Source organism: Ursus maritimus, unplaced genomic scaffold (genome assembly GCF_017311325.1).
Source record: "Ursus maritimus isolate PB19 unplaced genomic scaffold, ASM1731132v1 scaffold_18, whole genome shotgun sequence".
Lineage (NCBI taxonomy): Eukaryota > Metazoa > Chordata > Mammalia > Carnivora > Ursidae > Ursus > Ursus maritimus.
This window is the reverse complement of record NW_024424230.1, coordinates 4100942-4120243: the sequence shown is the minus strand read 5'-3', so window position 1 is coordinate 4120243 and position 19302 is coordinate 4100942. Positions and strand designations below refer to the sequence as shown.

At 37.8% G+C, this 19302-nt stretch overlaps 1 protein-coding gene across 1 annotated transcript in view; it reads left to right on the top strand.

Moving 5' to 3' along the window:
- ZNF407 (zinc finger protein 407) overlaps window positions 1-19302 on the top strand; it is a 442536-nt gene that overhangs the window by 270543 nt on the left and 152691 nt on the right. The window contains exons 6-7 of the mRNA XM_040632437.1: window positions 374-457; window positions 10157-10277. Of these exons, the coding sequence (XP_040488371.1) occupies window positions 374-457; window positions 10157-10277 (205 nt within the window). The remainder of the gene's footprint in view (window positions 1-373; window positions 458-10156; window positions 10278-19302) is intronic.

The window sequence follows — 19302 nt, the reverse complement described above, 5'->3', positions numbered from 1 at the left end:
ATTCCAAGCAATCTTTACTCAGCTCAGAAAGGCCAGATGTATGGGAATTGTAAAATATCAGGATATGCATAAAAACTGTTCAAGTGCATAAAGCAGCCCCATCTGGAAGACATCTACCAGAAATGAAGTTGTACAAAACCATTCCATTGATAATAAAGCTAATTTTTATGGGTCTGACAAGTATGTAATTATGTTCAGTGGTGCTTTTCAGATTTTATCACAGTCAATAAACCGCAGTGGTAATTTCATTCCCATTTGACATATTTACATGGAAACATTTGATTGGAGGAATTAGTAACCCTGAAAGCCTTGATAGATATGTTTTAATGATCTGTGACCTCCGCAGTCCCTCATCTGTTTATTGTTGCAACAGGCGAGAAGTCGTTTCTGTGCGACCTCTGCGGCTTTGCCGGCGGGACGCGGCACGCCCTCACCAAGCACCGCCGCCAGCACACAGGTCAGTACGGCCGCAGCCCGGCCCCCACCCGGCGGCTCCGGCATCCGTTCTTGGCCCTCAATGGCGTGTCTTGACAGTGTTTGTAAAATCCCTGTACTTGAGGATCTACTGAAAATTCTGTTTGAATAACCTAAGATTTGGATTCACCTGTTTTTGTATGTTTAAAAAGTCGGCCTACTGCATGTTTCAGGGATCAGGTGCCCTGTGTAAATTCATGGTACGTAGGAAGGGAAATAGCTTGCCTGCAGCGTGCGGTCACACCAGGCTCCCTCTCTGCCTGCGAGACTTTGCCACAGACGTGGTGGGTGAGGCTGGGGGCCCAGCTTGCTCTCAGATGCGTCCTCTCCCCTCAGCGTCTCCCACCTACTTTCTTACTCACTCCTGCCTCCTTAGCTGGCTATCAGTTTATCCACAGCCCCTCCCCCCCTTTTTCCAGCTACTTCTTGGCCCACCTAACCACCTGACCCTCTAGGGGCAATCCCTCTGTGAGCTGGGACCAGTAGGTGCGGTTTTAGGTTCTCGCTGTTTCTATTCTTCTTACTCTTAAGAACGCAGAGCAACTTGAGTAGACAGCGATGTGGAAGAGAATTTGTGTTCGTGATCCGCATTCTTTATGGTTCAACAAAATCAAGTAGGTGCCTCGGTTAGGAAAAGTTAAGAATGAAAAGTTTTAAATATTCATTAAAATCGATTACCGACTTGGTCTTAGAATTATGGTAATAATTGTAAATTATTTGTGCCTGGGACAGTGCTGTTAATAGGATTGTCCCTTCTAATTATTAACAGAACTGCTTTATTATCAGAAGTGACCTAGTTTAGATGATAAATCATGTGGTAACACAATCTGTCACTGAATGTTGGGCTTTTCCTTGGGGACCGTGACAGTGGGTGTCTGGCGGTCACACTCAAACTGGCATGAAATGAAGATACATGAAATATGTGGTGTGGGGGACATTTCGAGTCTTGATATGTTATATTTAACAGTTAGCCATAGGTAGCTCTCGTGCCCATCACGGTATTTATAAGATTAATGCCAGTCACTTCTTTCGGAGCATGAATGTGTAGGTTTCAGGTCTCCATATGGGGGAAGAGTTATTATCGAGCGAAGAGACATTTTCAGTGTTTAACATGGTGTTGGGAACATACACCGAATTCTCTAAACATGGACGTCCACTTTCAATTTATAGTAGCAGCCCGGGCCACAGCCGTTCACCCAGTGACGCAGGGAGTCGTCATGAGGGATGGCAGGGGAGGCCCAGCGGCTGCCCATCCTCGGCACCCATCTTGGAGAAGCTGGAAGTGTGTGTGTGTGTCGGGGAGGGGGGGGAAGCGTGCTCACATGGGGTGCTCTGTTCTTAGTGTGTTCTGTGTATTGGTGCCCGAGTGTTAGCCTCGTGGCCCGTGTTGCTGACCCGGTCCCTCCCTGCTGTGGCATGGTGGGGCTCGCGCTTCCCCTGCAGGGAGGACGGCAGCGCTGCGATCACAGGCGCTTACAGGTGATCGATCACGAAGCCTGCGTCGAGCAGGCACAACTTTATATTTTATGTCAGGTCCAGAGGCTCCTTATTACTTTGCTATTAACTTTATACCATATAGGACAATGTCTCACAGACAGAGGCATCTGTCTTTGTGGCATTTATCTGCCTCTGTGGCACAAATCAAACATGATTCTTTAATACCACAGTCAGTTCTGAAGACTGTTTGCTTCACCCAAACAGCTCAGTACAACTCAGTCTAGGCCCTTGGCTTTTATGCTGGATTTGTAATATTTAAGCAACATACAATTTGTTTTCTCCAAGGCCAGAATTGTATGGTACATTTGAAATCTATATTTCTCTGATGTATTCCTCTTCGACATGGTTTACCTTTTTACCACAGAGTGCCCACGCAAATTACAATCAGCTTGGAAAGGGATAGGTATCAAAAGTGCTCCAAATGGCGTAAATAATTCCCTACTGCAATACAGACTGTCTAGGGGCTGACACAAAACATCTTCCATTCCAAGATTTACTTTTATCACCTGTCAGAGACCCTTGATTCAAGGGCACAGGAGCAAATCCTCACGTGTAGTTGAAGAGTCTTGGCCAGCTTAATAGCCAGCAGCCCGCCCGAAGGAATGCGCAGTGTGAGTTTCCATGAGAAGTGTGCAGCCCTTTTGACAGATTGTTGACATACAAAGGGCACTGCTCTATGTCCGTAGCCATTCTGGTGTCCCCCCTGCCCCCGACTTCCTTTTACTTTTCTATCAGAGCTGCTGAAGATGCAGAACATTCCTTAATGGTTACTTTGGCCAAGATTATTGTTCTTAAAGGAGAGTCTGAAGGGCAACACAATTTAATATGCGCTGTTATGTCACATAAGGGGAAACAGGAGGAAAGGAAATTCGCCTTTGTTCTGCTTTTTGAGTAGGGTGTATACAGGTAGCCCTACTGACTTGTAGATAGCACTGTTCAAGAGTAGTTAACGCCCTACTCATAGATTTACTCATCTCTCTGGCTTTAGATTGACAAAGGGTTCAGAAGGACTGTTGCCAGCGCACTAAATCATTTTGATCGGTCCTTAACAAGTGAATGCACCTCTTCATATACAGCCTATCTCGTTTCAAGCATTAACAAATATTAGCAACCTGGAATTCTTATTTAAAATTTGTAGATTTTTTTTTTCAAATTTTACAACCTAGAAAGTGAGTTTATTTCTTTGGCTATATATTGAGACTAACAAACAAAAAAAACTACTTCTGTGTTTCTGAAGTATAGCTCCCTGAGGAGATTACTTGAAGAAATTTCCTAAAATTACCTGAAGAAATTATCATTTGTGGATGGAAAAAAAAATACCAATTAACATATTTGAACAGTAGCATCGGGCATGTAACAAAATTAATGAGTTACAAATTAACTATTATGTACAGGTTTGATTAAACTGTAGTTTGTATAAATTGACACAGGGTTCTTCCCCTTCCAGGAGCCTATACATGCTTGAGCCTTCCTTTACTTGCTGGTTATAGGGTAGGATTTTATGTAGCACATTTTAGTAGCATTATATTTTTTTCTCTGTCAACCTGTATATAATTCAAAATTTCTTGGTGTTACACAATTTAATCTACAGTGTTGTCAGGTATGAAATGATAAGTTATAGCTCATTGCAATATAATGCTAGCTTAATATGAACTTCAAATTATTAGAATTATAGAGACTATAAATAACATTATTCTTTAAAAGTTTTTTTTAAGTTTAGATTGTGTCACATAAAAATGTCATAAAAATTTAGATGAAATAAGCTAGGTTAACCTTATTTTTTTAAGTGCTTATGTTAAACCTCCAAACCAAGAAAATTAACTCTGAAGAGCTTAGATGACCTTTCATTTACACTGCTAACTCAGACAATGAGTCCATAATGTCACCCTTTTATCCTCTCCAGATTGCTGCCAAATCCATGAAAAGTGGATAGATTAAAGATGCCTACCCCAAGGCTATTTGAATAAACAAGTTAGCAGTGAGTTGTGGTACCACACATTTTCAAACACTAGTTTGAATAAGGAGACATCAGGATAGAGTTGTCTATTTGCTTAATGAAGAAAAATCTTTAAATTGTTTGACCACTTAGATTCATTATGTTAAAAGTGGAAGATTTCTACTACTTAACTTGACCTCTTATTATATAGCTACAACAGTCATGACTTTTGTATTGGCATAAAGATACACAGATACATCAATGGAACAGAATAGATCTATGGCTATGTTTGTCAGTTATTTGCAACCAAGGTACAATATTTAGAGATAAATCTAACAAAGGATGTGCAAAACCCCTACATTGGAAACTGCAAAAAACTGCCAAGAGAAATTAAAGAACCTAAATAGGATGATATACCATGTTCATGGACTCAGAAGACTCAGATCCCATCAAGCTTCTTGTTGTTAAAAAATTGACAAGCTGATTTTAAAATTCATGTGGAAGTGCAACAATCCAGTGCTCGCTTCAGCAGCACCTATACTAAAATTGGAAATGCAACGATCTGAAATAGTCAACTTTGAGGACGATGAGCAAACCTGACTTCATGACTTCCTATAAGGCTACAGTAATCAAGTCACTCTGGTATTGGCATCAAGGAAGACGAATCTATCAGTGGAATGGAACAGGGATTACAGAACAGACCTACAACTATACAGTCAGTGGATTTTTGACAAAGGAACAAAGGCAGTGTGGTCTTTTTAATGCATAATGCTTGAACAATTGGATATTTGTATGCAGTAAAAATGAACTTTGATCTCTATATCATACCATGTATAACATTAACTCCAAGCTGTTCTAATCTAAATGTAAAACTTAAAACTATATAAATTCTATAAGAAAATTTAGGAGAAAAATCTTTGTGACTGTAGATTATCAAAGATTTCTTAGATACCACATCAAAAGTCTGATTTGTAATTAGAAAAAAAAATAACTCGAAAAATTATAAACTGACAAATTAAAAACTTTATACATTAATTAACTACTCCTCCATGAAAGACACTGAAGAGAATGAATGCAAAGACAAACCAAAGACTGGGGAAAAATACATGTAAATCACAAATCTTATTGAGGATTTGTATTTGTAATATATAAAGTCGTCTTCAAAACATAAGTATAAGAGAACAAACAACCAATTAAAAAGGGGTTGAATGATTTGAACAGACACGTCACCAAAGAATATAAATGTATGGCAAATAAGCACATGAAATTATTCTCAACATCATTAGAAAAATACAAATGGAAAGCACTGACCATACCAAGTATTGGTGATGAATTGGAGCAGTGGAAACTTTCTTACACCGCTGGTAGGAATGTAAAATGGTCAGATCACTTTGGAAAACAGTTTGGCAGTTTCTTACAAAATTAATATGTACCTACCAAATGACCCAGCCCACCCACTCCTAGATGTTAAAGCAAGAGAAAAAGAGACACATGTCCATGCATAGACTTGCACATGAAGATTTATAGCAGCTTTGTTTGTAAGATCCCGAAATGCAAACAATTCAAATGTCCTTCGGTGGGTGAATGGATGAATAAACTGTGGCATATTCATATCATGGAATGCTATTCTACTCTTCAGCTTAAAATAAAAAACAAATGTTGATACCTGGAGCAACATGAATGAATCCCAAAATAATGTTGAGATGAGGTCAGACAAAAGAGAGTACATACTTACTGTATGTTTCCATGTATATAAATCTCTAGAAAATGCTAACTCATATATTGTGACAGAAAGCAGATGAGAGTTCGTTTGAGGATGGGATGAGCCAGAGAGAGAAGGGTTTAAGGAACCTTTGCAGGTAGTGACTGTGTTCATTGTCTTGATTTTGGTGGTAGTTTCATTCCGCCTGGTACGGTCGGTCTAGATATGTCCAGTTAGTGAAACGATTAATCCAGATGAGTGCATCACGTTGTGTTTCTGTTATCCATGTGAACTGCTCTGTGACACTGGTGTGTAGTTAAAATAGTCTGCAGTTCAGTTCTTACAAAGAATGTAGAAGTTCCGTGTGGATGTTCATGTTTTTATGATATAGCATATTTTTGTATCAGATTTGAAGACATAGAGCCATTTTCTCCAGCCTTAGGCAAGGTGAAGATCTGCTGTCTCTCAAACAAAAGCAAAACCCGCTATCATCATGAAAGTGAGTTTTTGTATAAGTCAGTTCAGCATAGTTGAGTTATCTATATACCAGTGTAAGTGACTTGACCAGCAGGTTAGAGACCGAGAACAAAGAGTTATTCAAGCTGACCCTGAGTGACCACTCGATTGGAGTGTTATAGATGGGATGTATCTTGAGAACAAATGGCTGAAAGGTACAAAAATGCCTCTCAGCTCCCAGGATTTTACTCTGCTTTGTATATGTTCTTCCTTTTACAAAAATAAATCAAATATTTCCTTGGATCTATTAAATGATATCTCTATATTAAATTCACTATGTGAAACCACATAATGGTTTTCTATATAAAAAGGTTTGCCTTTTTCGTGGTTTGGAGAGCTTGATGAGAAGTACTGGGGTGTGTGCCCCTTCTTTCGTCTCTGTGAGAGGGCAGTGTGCACATACCAGGGTTCAGCGACTCCGGGTATAGGGTGACAAAAGCAGCGAGGCATTGGACCCCCTGAGAAGTACCTTACAAATGCTTTGTCTTCTCTAATCCTCATAACTTTCCTGCTGTCCTGCTTGTTCGGTGATTTTACCCTTCTGATCTTGTCCAGGGGGTTGACAGGCAGGGACTGAAATATGGCTGGATTGAGATTGAAGTCCATCTGGCTTCTTCTGACCGCCACCTGGGCTAGCAGGTAGAACACCATCAGATGAGAGGTGTATGCGTTCAGCTAACTGCCATTTAATAGGCTTGGAAAGAAAAGTGGACAAGATTCTACACATTCTGGTTTTCAGGACAGGTGTAGTTTTGTTGCTCAGTGAATTGACGTAGAGTCATTTTACACCAAGGTAGTTCACCCTTTGTTTTCTGCGTAACTCAGTATACTCATAAAACTATTCAAAAAATACCAGAACTAAGAAGTGACAAGTAGAATTATTGAAAAATACATAAAATCAATCTATGTGTAAAAATTCGCGGAACGAATGTTTGCCGAGGAGAGTATTATTGTATATTATAAATCATTTTGGGGAGGGGAGGTGGTTGTGATGTTTTTCTCTAGTTCATTGCTGTCCAACAAAAATGTCATGCGAGCTACACCTGTCATTTTAAGTTTCCTGACAACTATATTAAAAAACAAAAAAGTAACAGGTGAAATGCCTTTTTAAATAGTTAACTGTCTATTCATGTTTTCTGCCCATTTTTTAGCTGGATTGTTTATTTTTTGGGTGTTGGATTTTACAAATTCTTCATGTATCTTGGATACTAACCCTCTATCAGATATATCATTTGCAGATATCTTCCCCCATTCCAAAGGTTGCCTTTTAGTTTTGTTGATTTTTTCCTTCACTGTGCAGAAGCATTTTATCTTGGTGAAGTCCCAGATAATTTATTTTTGCTTTTGTTTCCCTTTCCTCCAGAGACATATTTAGTTAAGGAGTTGCTATGGCCAGTGTCAAAGAGGTTGCTGCCTGTGTTCTCCTGTAGGATTTTGATGGTTTCCCCTCACACATTTAGTTCTTTCATCCGTTTTGAATTTTTTTTTTTTTTTTTGTGCATGGTGTAAGAAAGTGGTCCAGTTTGAGTCTTTTGCATGGAGCTGTCCAGCTTCCCCAGCACCATTTGTCGAAGAGACTGTCTTTTTTCCCATTGGATATTCTTTCCTGCTCTGTCAAAGGTTAAGTCAACCATATAGTTGTGGGTTCACGTCTAGATTTTGTATTCTGTTCCATTGATCCATATGTCTGTTTTTGTGCCAGTACCACAGTGTCTTGATCACTACAGCTTTGTAATATAACTTGAAGTCCAGAATTGTGATGCCTCCAGCTTTGCTTTTCTTTTTCAAGATTGCTTTGGCCATTCGGGGTCTTTTGTGGTTCCATACAAATTCAGAAGACATGAATAGACATTTTTCCAGAGAAGACATCCAGATGGCTAACAGACATATGAAAAGATGCTCAACATCATTCATCATCAGGGAAATACAAATCAAAACTATAATGAGAGACCACCTCACACCTATCAGAATGGCTAAAATTAACAACACAGGAAGCAACAGATGTTGGCTAAGATGCGGAGAAAGAGGAGCCACCTTACCCTGTTGATGGAAATGCAAACTGGTATAGCCACTCTGGAAAACATTATGGAGGCTTCTCAAAAATTAAAAATAGAACTCCCCAGGTACCTGGGTGGCTCAGTCATTAAGCGTCTGCCTTTGGCTGGGGGTGTGATCCCAGGGTCCTGTTATCGAGCCCCACATCAGGCTCCCTGCTCTGCTGGGAGCCTGCTTCTTCCTCTCCCATTACCCCTGCTTGTGTTCCCTCTCTCGCTGGCTGTTTCCCTCTCTGTCAAATAAATAAATAAATAAAACCTTAAAAAAAAAATAGAGCTCCCCTATGATCTAGCAATTGCACTTCTAGGTATTTACCCAAAGGGTACAAAAATTCTGATTCAAAGGGACGCATGCACCCCAATGTTTATAGCAGCATTAATAACAATAGCCAAATTATGGAAAAATTGCAAATGGCCATCAACTGATGCATAGATAAAGAAGATGTGGGGTGTGTGTGTTTGTGTGTATTCATTAGTATATATATATAGGGATATTATTCAGCTATCAAAATGGTTGAAATCTTGCCATTTGCAACAGTGTGGATAGAGCTAGAGTGTATTATGCTAAGTAAAATAAGTCAGAGAAAGAAAAGTACCATATGATTTCACTTACAGGTGGAATTTAAGAAGCAAAAGAGATGAACATGGGGGGGAAAAGAGGAAGGCAAAGCTTATAAAACAGATTCTTAACTATAGAGAACAAACTGAAGGTTCCTGGAGGAGAGTTGGGGGGCGTTGGCGTTGGGGTTGGGGGAAGTAGGTGATGGGAATTAAGGAGGCACTTGTTATGATGAGCACTGGGTGTTGTATGTAAGTTATGAATCACTAAATTCTACTCCTAAAACTAGTATTAACACTGTGTGTTAACTAACTGGAATTTAAATAAAGCTTGAAACTCAAAAAAAAAGTTAACCAAATATATCAAATTATTATCATTTCAACATGAAATCAATATAAGATTATTAGTGATATTTTATTTTTTGGTTCTAGGATTTTGAAACTTGGAGTGCATTTTACAATTCTAGCACATCTCTATTCAGAGGCTGAATTTTTATATCAAATCTGTGATTTATATTTAGATTTGATAAAATTTACACTTCAAAAAGTAGATTTGTATTGCCAGCCTGTTTTATACAGATATAAACATTTTTTCTACAGGTAAATCCCATATCAGTTTTTTAAATTTAAAATTTATATTGAGTGAAATTAAATAGCCATATTTCAAGTGCTTACCAGCCGGTGTGGCAAGTACAATTAAAAACTAAGATTTGATGATTTCTTTGAGTGTGTGTGTGGAGGAGGAGTGGTTCACGCAGAGAGAGAGATCAGTTAAAGGCCTAGCCACGAGTGGTGTGCAAGCTTTGAACCAGCTGATGGGTAAAACACGTATGCGGACAGAGCAGTCAGACCTACACAGCGGAATGCTCAGAAATAGTATCGCACACGTTTCTTGGAGGCCTTTTTTCTGTGGTGACCTCTTACTCAACTTGAGTGAATCGTAATTTTTCCTTACCTCTAACAGTTTTTTAATTGGTATCAAATTATAGCTTTATTTTTTCTTCATATTTAAATTTAAGATTTTATACTATATATTCAAAGATTATTTCTGTTATATGCTTTTTCATGGTTTTATCCTCAGATTTTTATAATGGCTCTAGTGTAACACAGTTTGTTAAATGACTCCAAATTCAGTGCTAGACCAGGCTGTAATTTAGATATCTGTTTGTGTAAGTTACATTTGAGCTCCATAATATATACCTTGCTTCCATTCAAATATAGAAATAAAAACCAGTAGTGTCTTCTAATTTTTTCACTCTGGGAATGAATATTCAAGTGTCCTAAATGTGTATAGTCCATTGAACTATATTCTTAAGTTTTTATGGAAATAAGTTTATTTTTAATTGTCAGTAACAGGTTTAGCCCTTCATTTCCAGTTTTTATAATTATTCATGTACAGCATTGCTTTATATTTTGCAGGAGAAAAACCTTTCAAATGTGATGAATGTAACTTTGCCTCCACAACCCAGTCTCATCTGACTCGGCACAAGCGGGTGCACACGGGAGAGAAGCCCTACAGATGCCCCTGGTGTGACTACAGGTAAGGGTTCATTACCAAGCAGGTAGAGTCAGGTGGTCACCATGGCGGATTCACAGGAAAGAATCGTTTTTCTGATCAACGCAGATTAGCACAGTGTAAAGCAGGAGTCACGTATTAGGTTGAGAATATATTTTGCCATCAAATTTTAGTGACTATTTTTAAAATTGTAAAGTTATTTTTCATTTTTTATAATCTTATCATTTAAGTTTTGTTTTCTTTGTACATCTGAATTTCATGTGATTTTATTTCTTTGCCAAAGTAAGGGACCATTTCATTTCATCAGTTATTCCATGCATGGGGCATCTCATCTATACTGAGTGAAGCATTTTCAGGCAATGAAGACAATACAAGAAGTGTTTCTTGCCTTGAAGGATATTGTAGCATAGTAGGTGCCTTGTACTACTTCTAAATAATTATAATGCAGATTTCAGTGAGGAAATAAAAAGGCCAGGAGCGTCCATAGGAAGGAACAAGTCTAGCCACACGGACGTCCTCCCAGAGGAGACATTTCAGCCAGGACTTAGAAGATAGGTAAATTTCAACGACCCATGGGTGCAGGAGATAATGGTGTGCTGTAGCATGCTCGGGCTGACAGTGTGGTGGAGATCACATGTGCTTGGCCCGCTCCCTGAGGGCCTCGGTGGCCGAGTGATGTCTCCCATACTGCAGGTAACCTTGCAGCCACAGCCAAGCGTAGGTGCCACGATCGGAGATGCAGTCAGGCGATGGTAAGTAGTCCTGCTGTACTGTATGATGGGTGTGCGGAGAGTGCGGGGTGGAGAAGAAAATGGGAAATGGACATTGCAGCCAGATCAGGCTCTAGCTGGAGCCCGTGAGAGTGAGTTCAGAGCACATTGGGGGGTCTCTTGGACACCACAAAGTTTGCAGGCAGCCAAATGACGTCTGTCTTAGGAGCCTCATCAGCCACATTGTGCAGCCTGAATCACCGAGTGAGGGCCTTCTCCATCCTGAGATCTCATGGACCCCGTTACACATGACGACACAGAAAATTTGAGGGTGGTGCTTTCAACACAGCCCCCACTTTTGTTAAACGTTAGAATATATATGTATCTTAAGCCTGAAGTCTTCGTTAAAAAAGACATTTTTGTATTCCTGTGGATGTAGCCTGTGCATTCAGTAAATGTATTGCCATAATCTTTATTATTATCCTCATTATTGCATTAAGTTTTATGTTAAAGGTCATTTAATAGTACAGAGATATTACAGATATATTTCATTCATTAATTATTCATTCATTCAACATTTATGAGTTCTATCTTTGCTTAGGACTAGATTGGTGTTTCTTGGAAATTTGGTAAAATGGTGATCCAATTAGAGGTAACATACACATTTTAAGGTGTTGATATGAGTTCTTTAAAAAATAAACAGTTTGAATGTTCTTTTTCTTATTGAAGAGGTCATACTGTATAGTTGCCTTCTCTGTTAAATGCAGAAAGGCAATTAGAAAAATGTAAAAATTGCCCTTAAGTGTCATTTTTAGCTCAGGATTATATCCTTTCAGTCTATATTGTATGCGTTAGATTTGAGTTATGGGTCTGAGGGATTTTTTGTTACCTATAAATTTTTTCGTACTTAACAAATTGTAACTACCTTTCTGTTTCATTAATCTCGTATAACTATGGTTTCCAAACTGTTATCTTAAGTAGCAGAACTATTATTTCAAACAGGATCATGTCCAGACCCCTATATAAAGTAGATAAAAGTGGTTTTTACTGCTTATAAGTGGATTTCTTCGTTAACACCTGTAATATTTACTTATAATATTAGGAAATAATTACATGATACTGTTCTGACAAGCAAAAAATTTTCTAGCGGGGGAGTTACTGATCAGAGTAGCTATGGGTTAGCTTTGGCGTCCGGTCCATGTCCTCATTCTGGGGTAAGCAGGAGGGTGTAGTTGAGAGCTCGGGCTCTGGAGGAGCTGACCTAGCGTGCACTGACATCCTAAACCTCTCATGAAGTATGGGTGGTTAGAGTAGCAGCCTTATGGGACCATCGCTTACGTTAGAGGAGGAGCACGGGCTGGCCGAGACACTGGAGCCCTGGGTGTCCTCTCGTCTCAGATTGTCCCTTGGATGGTCACAGGTGTTACTTCACCTTGTGATCTCAGGATTGTGTTCAGTGAGGTGGTGCAAGAGTTTCGATGCCCTGAAGGTCTTCAGTGTGTTGAAATTTATTTATAATACATGCCCTGATGGATTTTTTCCCCCAGTTTTGAAGTTGTTAGAAATACATTAAATCCAGAATCAATTATTACATAATCACAATTAGAATTTTGAATGCCTCATTTGAAGACCACTTGTCTACAATGTGATTCTGATACTTGCATGGCTTTGAGTTAGATTAATAAACAGTAGTCATTTTCTGAAGTTTTTAGACGTTTTTGGCCATTTTTAGGCATTTTCATTTGAAAATGCTTATTCCTTAATCTTTTGCATATCCATGTTTTTTTTTGTAAAAGAAATTCCTAGAAATACGATATGGCTTTTAATAGTATTACTGCAAAGGTTGGAATTTGAATATTGTCTCACTGATAAGTACTGTGTTTTGGTAGACTCTTAGTCTTTGTATGCATAAACATTTCAAAGTATTTCGGGTTTTCTTGGTGTGAAATCGTATTACGCTTTTGCTGAGGTTGTATTATTCCCTGTCTTGTACGCATGCTATATCCCTGATGTAGCATCACTTCCATTTAGAAGGGCGTCTGAGGTAGCTGGGTTCCATCCCCGTGGCACCTCCGAACAGCCACTGTGGGTAAAAGGAGATTGTGTTTTCTGAGAATATTGTCACTGCCCTATGAAATAGTACTCAGGACACTTCCGTCCAAAGATGTCTATTGAATTTCCTTTTGAAATGTTTGAAATTCTTGATAGAAGGTTGGTTTTATCTTTACTTAAAACTTTTTGGAAATTTGATTATTATTGACGGTTAATAGTTTGAACGCTTTCTGTTTATATGACAGTTTTATCAGTCTGTACATGTGGTTAGGTCTGCTTCACTAGTGAACAAAGGCAAGTTGATCTTGCTTAGGAATACAGAACCTTGCAAATATATGAATATTGATGTTAGGAATTATGAACGAAATGCGAAATTTACAACAGATATCTTTGTTTTTTTGTTGATGAGCAAAAGATTAAAAAATGAGCAGAGAAGTTCACAACGATTGTCTTGGTTGCATAGTGTAGTAAGAAAATGCTTACCATGTCTACCTTACAACAAGGAAAATATCTTTTTCACAGGATAAATTTGAGTATGTATGATTTCCATAGAATAAAAATATCCATAAGATAATCACATATTTCTGAAGATGATGTGGTTATATTTGTCTTATTGATATTTTTCCATAATATTTTATTGCTAAAAACACTTAAGTAACTTTTTTCCCATTTAGATTTTTATTTGTTCTTAATATAGATACATAAAAATTATTCCTGTGTTTGTTATTATTAACACTAATTTGCAGGTACGTTTACCGTCATTAGAAACTGAAGTATTACTTAAGTTTCACTTGAAAATATATTTTTCATTTTATAAATTGAACATTAGTGAAGAAATACTTGTAGTTATAATTATTCATGAAAAATGTGAATATAGATTTGTTTACAAAAGAATTTTATAATTGGTCTTTTGAACCTGGGGCTATTTTTCAAGTTTGCATTATTAATTTAGGCAATGACATCTCATTCTATTCAGATGTAAACATGGACCCCTTTCCTAAGCTTTTGCTGTCTAAAATATCCAAAAGTCTAATCCATTACAAATCAGTATATTCCATCATTACTTCATAACTTTTTCACCATTAATTACTATTCATTATAATTTCAAAGCATAAATTTAGATTCATAGCACACTGTCCTGCCATATTATCTGTGCAGCAAATTCTTTAGATTTGTTTCTACATTAAAATGGAAACAGTCCAGCATTTTTCTATATTTTAATTTCCCTTTGTTTTATATTGTCACTTCTGTGTTACAAAATAGAAAACCTTTAAAACGTTGTAGTAAGTACCCTTTCTAAAAATGTAAATCCTTATTTCCCCATAGAATTTATTAATATCAAACTATATTCTGTTTCACTGGTGACACTGGCTCTCTCAACAAAATAGATGGTTATACTCGGGCTTTCTTTTACACGTAACTCCTCTTCTAATTGGCTTCTGTTTTTTATTTAGGATTTATGGGGGAAATACAATAAATGTATATTAAATAGTAAACCTGGTAAGTCATTAAAAAAAAAAAAGAAGACAAAATGCTACCTGCAATATTAAAAATATTAAGGATAATCATATGTTAAACCTTAAATGTCATTTAGCAAATTAAAGGAAACCAAAATTTCAAGTCAAACTCTGGCAATTTGATCATTTATGTACTGTGTCCATGTTATGGATCTTGGAATAGCGTACGTGTTCCCTAAGATTGCTTTTGGCCAGAGTTTTCCTCAGCTGTACAGCTGCCTTTGTACTTTCAGTCTTATACACAGTCTTTGACAGATTTTTTTTTTTACTATTCCACTTTTCATTTTATTTACTATTTTTATTATTTTTAAATTACTTGATATTATAACCCCAGTAGAAATATGCTATATCATAGAGCTGTGGAATAAAATCTACAATTTCTGCATCCTAGGAAAGATTCACTCCATTCTTTGCTACACTTGTAGGAAATACACTTTGACTCCCCCACTGCTACTTGTTGGCTCACTTAGCGCTCAGCCGGGGTATTCCAAAGAAGTCTTTAATACATGAGGTTTTGAACTCAAGATTTTTCTTCCCTGTCTGGGTGACGGGGAAGCTAAGAATATTTTATGTAACATTTAACTGAAGAAATGATATCACAACTAAAAATGGATTTTTTTGTGATACTCCTTCACTTCTCTCTTATTACTACTCTGAATATTTTCTTTAGTATTTTTTTATAAATTTGGTTAAGTTTTCACCCTCATGACTGGAGTAGGTAGAATTTGCCATTTGTCACACCCACTTGAAGTATGTGTGACCCTCTAATTGTTTTTATCTGTCTTAGAAAATAGTTGTCAAAAAGATGTTTTTTGTCGAAAATACTTTCAATTGAATTGTTATTTCATTTTACCTGATGCTGGAAGCATTTTTTGGGTAGTTTTAAGATGCAAGGACAAAAAATTGTATTTGTAATAATTATTTATTTCCCCTTAAAGTTTGAATTAATTTTTCAAACATATATTTCTATAAAGAGTCTCAATTATGAAAATTTGTTTCAGGTCTTAGCTAATATTATGCATTTGTATGTAATTTTGCTATATAAACATTTTATGTTTATTATGCATAATTAAATAATAAGACAAACTACCTTGGTTATTGTGGCATTAAGAATTCAGTGTACGGTGGGTCTCATTGTTCTTATCTTCCATTTGTTCTAGCAGCATCCTGAGCTAGGGAGACTAACTCCACAGGGGATAATTTTCTCCTTTAGGATGATCTCTTCTGAGAGTTTCAGTTTTCCTTTGACTTCCTGTGCAGGGTCACAGGTTGTGCCGGGAGAAGCAGTGGATAGAGCAAACTTGGATTTGCCCTGAATGATGAAAAGAAGAAAAAAACAAAATAGGTGTTAGTCTCTGTAGCCGAACATCGTGTATAGCAAGAGAGAAGTGAAATTATACATACCAAGTGAACAGCACACATTTCTTTATCAGAAAAATCAGAGGTAGCATTCTTTTCTTTTGGGTGATTTTGAAGTTCTCCAAGAATAATGACACTACATAAAAGTAATCAAATGAAAATATGTAGTATTAATATTAGATAAAATTTATATTTAAAGCAATTTGATTGATGCCACAAGCCTAGTTATATCAGAACAGACTTTAAATCAAAACTGTTTTTGTCAGTGAAATAAGCTAGACAGAGAAAGGCAAATACTGCATATCACTTGTATATGGAATCTTAGGGGGGAAAAAAAGGGCAAACCCGTAGAAACAGCAGAAAAGTCGTTTCCAGGGGCTGAGGGTGGTGAGCGCCAGAGAAGTGGGGAGAGGCTGGTAAAGGGGTATAGACTTGGGGGGCGCTTGGGGGGCTCCGTCGGTTAAGCATCTGTCTTCAACCCAGGTCATGATCCCAGGGTCCTGGGATCGAGTTCCACGTCGGGCCCCCTGCTCAGCGGGAAGCCTGCTTCTCCCTCTGCCTGCCGCTCCCCATGCTTGTGCACTCTCTCTCTCTCTCTCTCTCTCTAATAAATAAAAATCTTTAAACAAAACAAACAAAAAACAGCAACAACAAAAGGGTACGGATCTTGTTAGAAGATAAAAAGGTCTGAGGATCTGATGTAAAACATGGTGACTGTTTCCAGTAAGACTGTTATGTAATTGAACGTAGCTAAGAAAATAGGACTTAAATGTTCTCACCAAATCAGACAAACAAAAAGACCCAACATTTAAAAAAAGCCCCCAAACATTTTTATCATGTAAAGTACCAGTGAATACTATTTCATTCTTTCATTTCCTTCAAGCCTGTTGTCTCGTTAGATTCTACTCTATTGTAACTGCTAATCCAGTTAACGGAATAGAACACTAAAAAGGACTAGGCTGAAAGGTTAGTTTGAAAGCCTCTAAAAATCCAGTTACTTGACAAACTTTTCATAATATGATGACACCTGCAAGGCTTTCTTCCGCCTGTGCCCGTGGTCCTGTGTCTGCGGCGGGCGCTTGCTCCTGGCGAGCTGCCCCTTGCTGCTTGCTACCCACCCACAGTTCAGCTAACCACAGGTAGATGTCAGTAGCGTGGCTGGTTTGTGAAGCCACGTTTGGTCATTGGCAAGCATCAATACTGCTTAGGAAGATTCTCCCAGCATGTGTCAGGACGATCCTTACAGAGTTGTAGATGTTTCTGGTAAGTTTAGGTGGCGTTTTTTGAGGGGTTGTCTAATAAAATGACCTAATTGTATCTTCTTTTCAGATTTTCTATATTTAAGAAAGTTGTACTGTATGTAAATGTATTCTTTTTTGCCTAATGCTTTTATCTGTTTCAGCAGAAACTAAATTCTCTCTGAACAAGTATCTCCTCATTTTCTCTGTTCTATTAGTGATTTTTAAAAAATCTCAGTGGTTCTAATTGTGGTTCTGATTTGGTTTTGTATTTTCTATACTGTTTATGCCTAATGTTATTTTTATACCTTGCATCTTCTACTCAGACTTTTCTTCCCTGCCCTCTAGCACCCAAGCACATAGGCTTTTTAAATTTTCTTTGTGGCCTGACAGGCTGTGTGCTGATACAGCACGAGTGCTTTATGTCAGGTCTTTAGTTAAAGTGGGTAAATTTTCATCTAACAAAACTCATTTAAGTCAAAGAAAATCTGCGGACCTTTAAACAAATAGATTCCATAGCATTAAAAATTACAAATCTGTTCAGATGTCTTTAAAAGGGAAAAAAAAATCTGAGCTAATTCATTCTGTTTATCATACAAGTAAGTTGTTTTGTTTGTCGAGGAGGCTGAAATAAGCATTGAGATCACAGATTAATTAGAAGAGCCATTTTGAACACAAAGTGACCACACATTCCCTCTGCTATCTCTTCAAGTAGAATCTAGACAAACATGTTTATCTAACCTGCTGTTGCCGAATCCCAAATCCAGTCATTATAAAAGGACCAAAGCTATCTTTGGGGATGGTCTTTCTACAAGGAATTACTATGGACAGTCCCCTGGGTGGTAGTTAGATATATCTGTATATATTGTGGCAGAAAGAAAGGCCTTAGAGATGAAAAAAATAGAAAATATTTTTTTGGGCAATAGTCTCTTGCATAATAAGTTATTCCTCAGACATTAGAGCTATTATCACACAACAAAACACTCCGCTGTGTAACTATCTATATCTCCTAGCGCCAGCGCTCACACAGAGTAGCTTATTAGGGAAAACTCGGTAATCACCAGGAGGGACTGACAAGAGTCAGTAGAACATCAGGCACACCTTCCAGTGTGGGATTGAGTTTCACAGACTCCGCCGTGGGTGTCAGAGAAAATAACAAAACAGACGATCAAGTGTATAAAAGTTTGACCAGCTGTCATTAGTTCAGTGAGAATGATGAGGTCGTGGTTATACCACTTTGTTTTCACAGATTCTGAAATATCGCTACTTCAGGGCCCGTAAAAAACTGAGAGAAAGAAACACTTGCAACATTTACAGAACGGTGATGCAGTAGTTTGTAGGAGGCGCAAGAAGGAGCGGCCTTCTCTAAGTTAAACCCCCTTTTGTTCGCGGAGCGACACACTGCCTGCCCTGCGGTAGCGCGTGCACACGTTCTGGCTTTGCCTTTAGAAGGTCTCGAAAAATAAGACTGTGTCTTCATTTTCTTGATTAAAGGAATGCAGCCCAAACTGTTGGCTTTCTCCTATTTTTGAGAAGTACAATGTTTGTGAGAAGTTCTAGAACAAGAAGTACTCCTAAGTTCGTTCGTTCGTTCTTTCTTTTTTTAAGGAAACGATACTGTGCTCTTCTTTACTACACAGCTACAAGTGAGCTGCCGTAGAAATGAACCAGAATCTCTTATTCTGTGACATGATATGTAACCTGATACTTTTCCCTACAGGGAATTTAAACCTAATATTAACTCCTATTCTTGCCCCTTAATGTGTAATTCCTTACTCTTAATTATTTCGACTTGAATCTTGCTAAACAACCCTCATCCCTCATTTCGTATCTTTTGTATCCTATGACGCTGTTTGGAGATCATTCACTCTTATATAAGATTTGATGAATACATGTTGGTGACCTCTACTTGGCCCTTTCTTTCCTCAGTGTGTTTTGTTTCTTCTTTTTAAGTTACAGCATTTATTTACAAGTATTTGAAATGTCATAAAACCGAATTAGCATTTTCCCGTTGAGAGAAAATGTGGTAAATTTTAGTACTTGAGCTTGAATCAGCCCTTTGGATTGTATTATTTGGGGTAAAAAGAGAATTTTTTTTTTTTGCCCTAAAAACTTAAGATCGCTTTCATTTTAGTTAAAGGTAAGATTCTGTTTGACTTTCTACTCCCAAAGT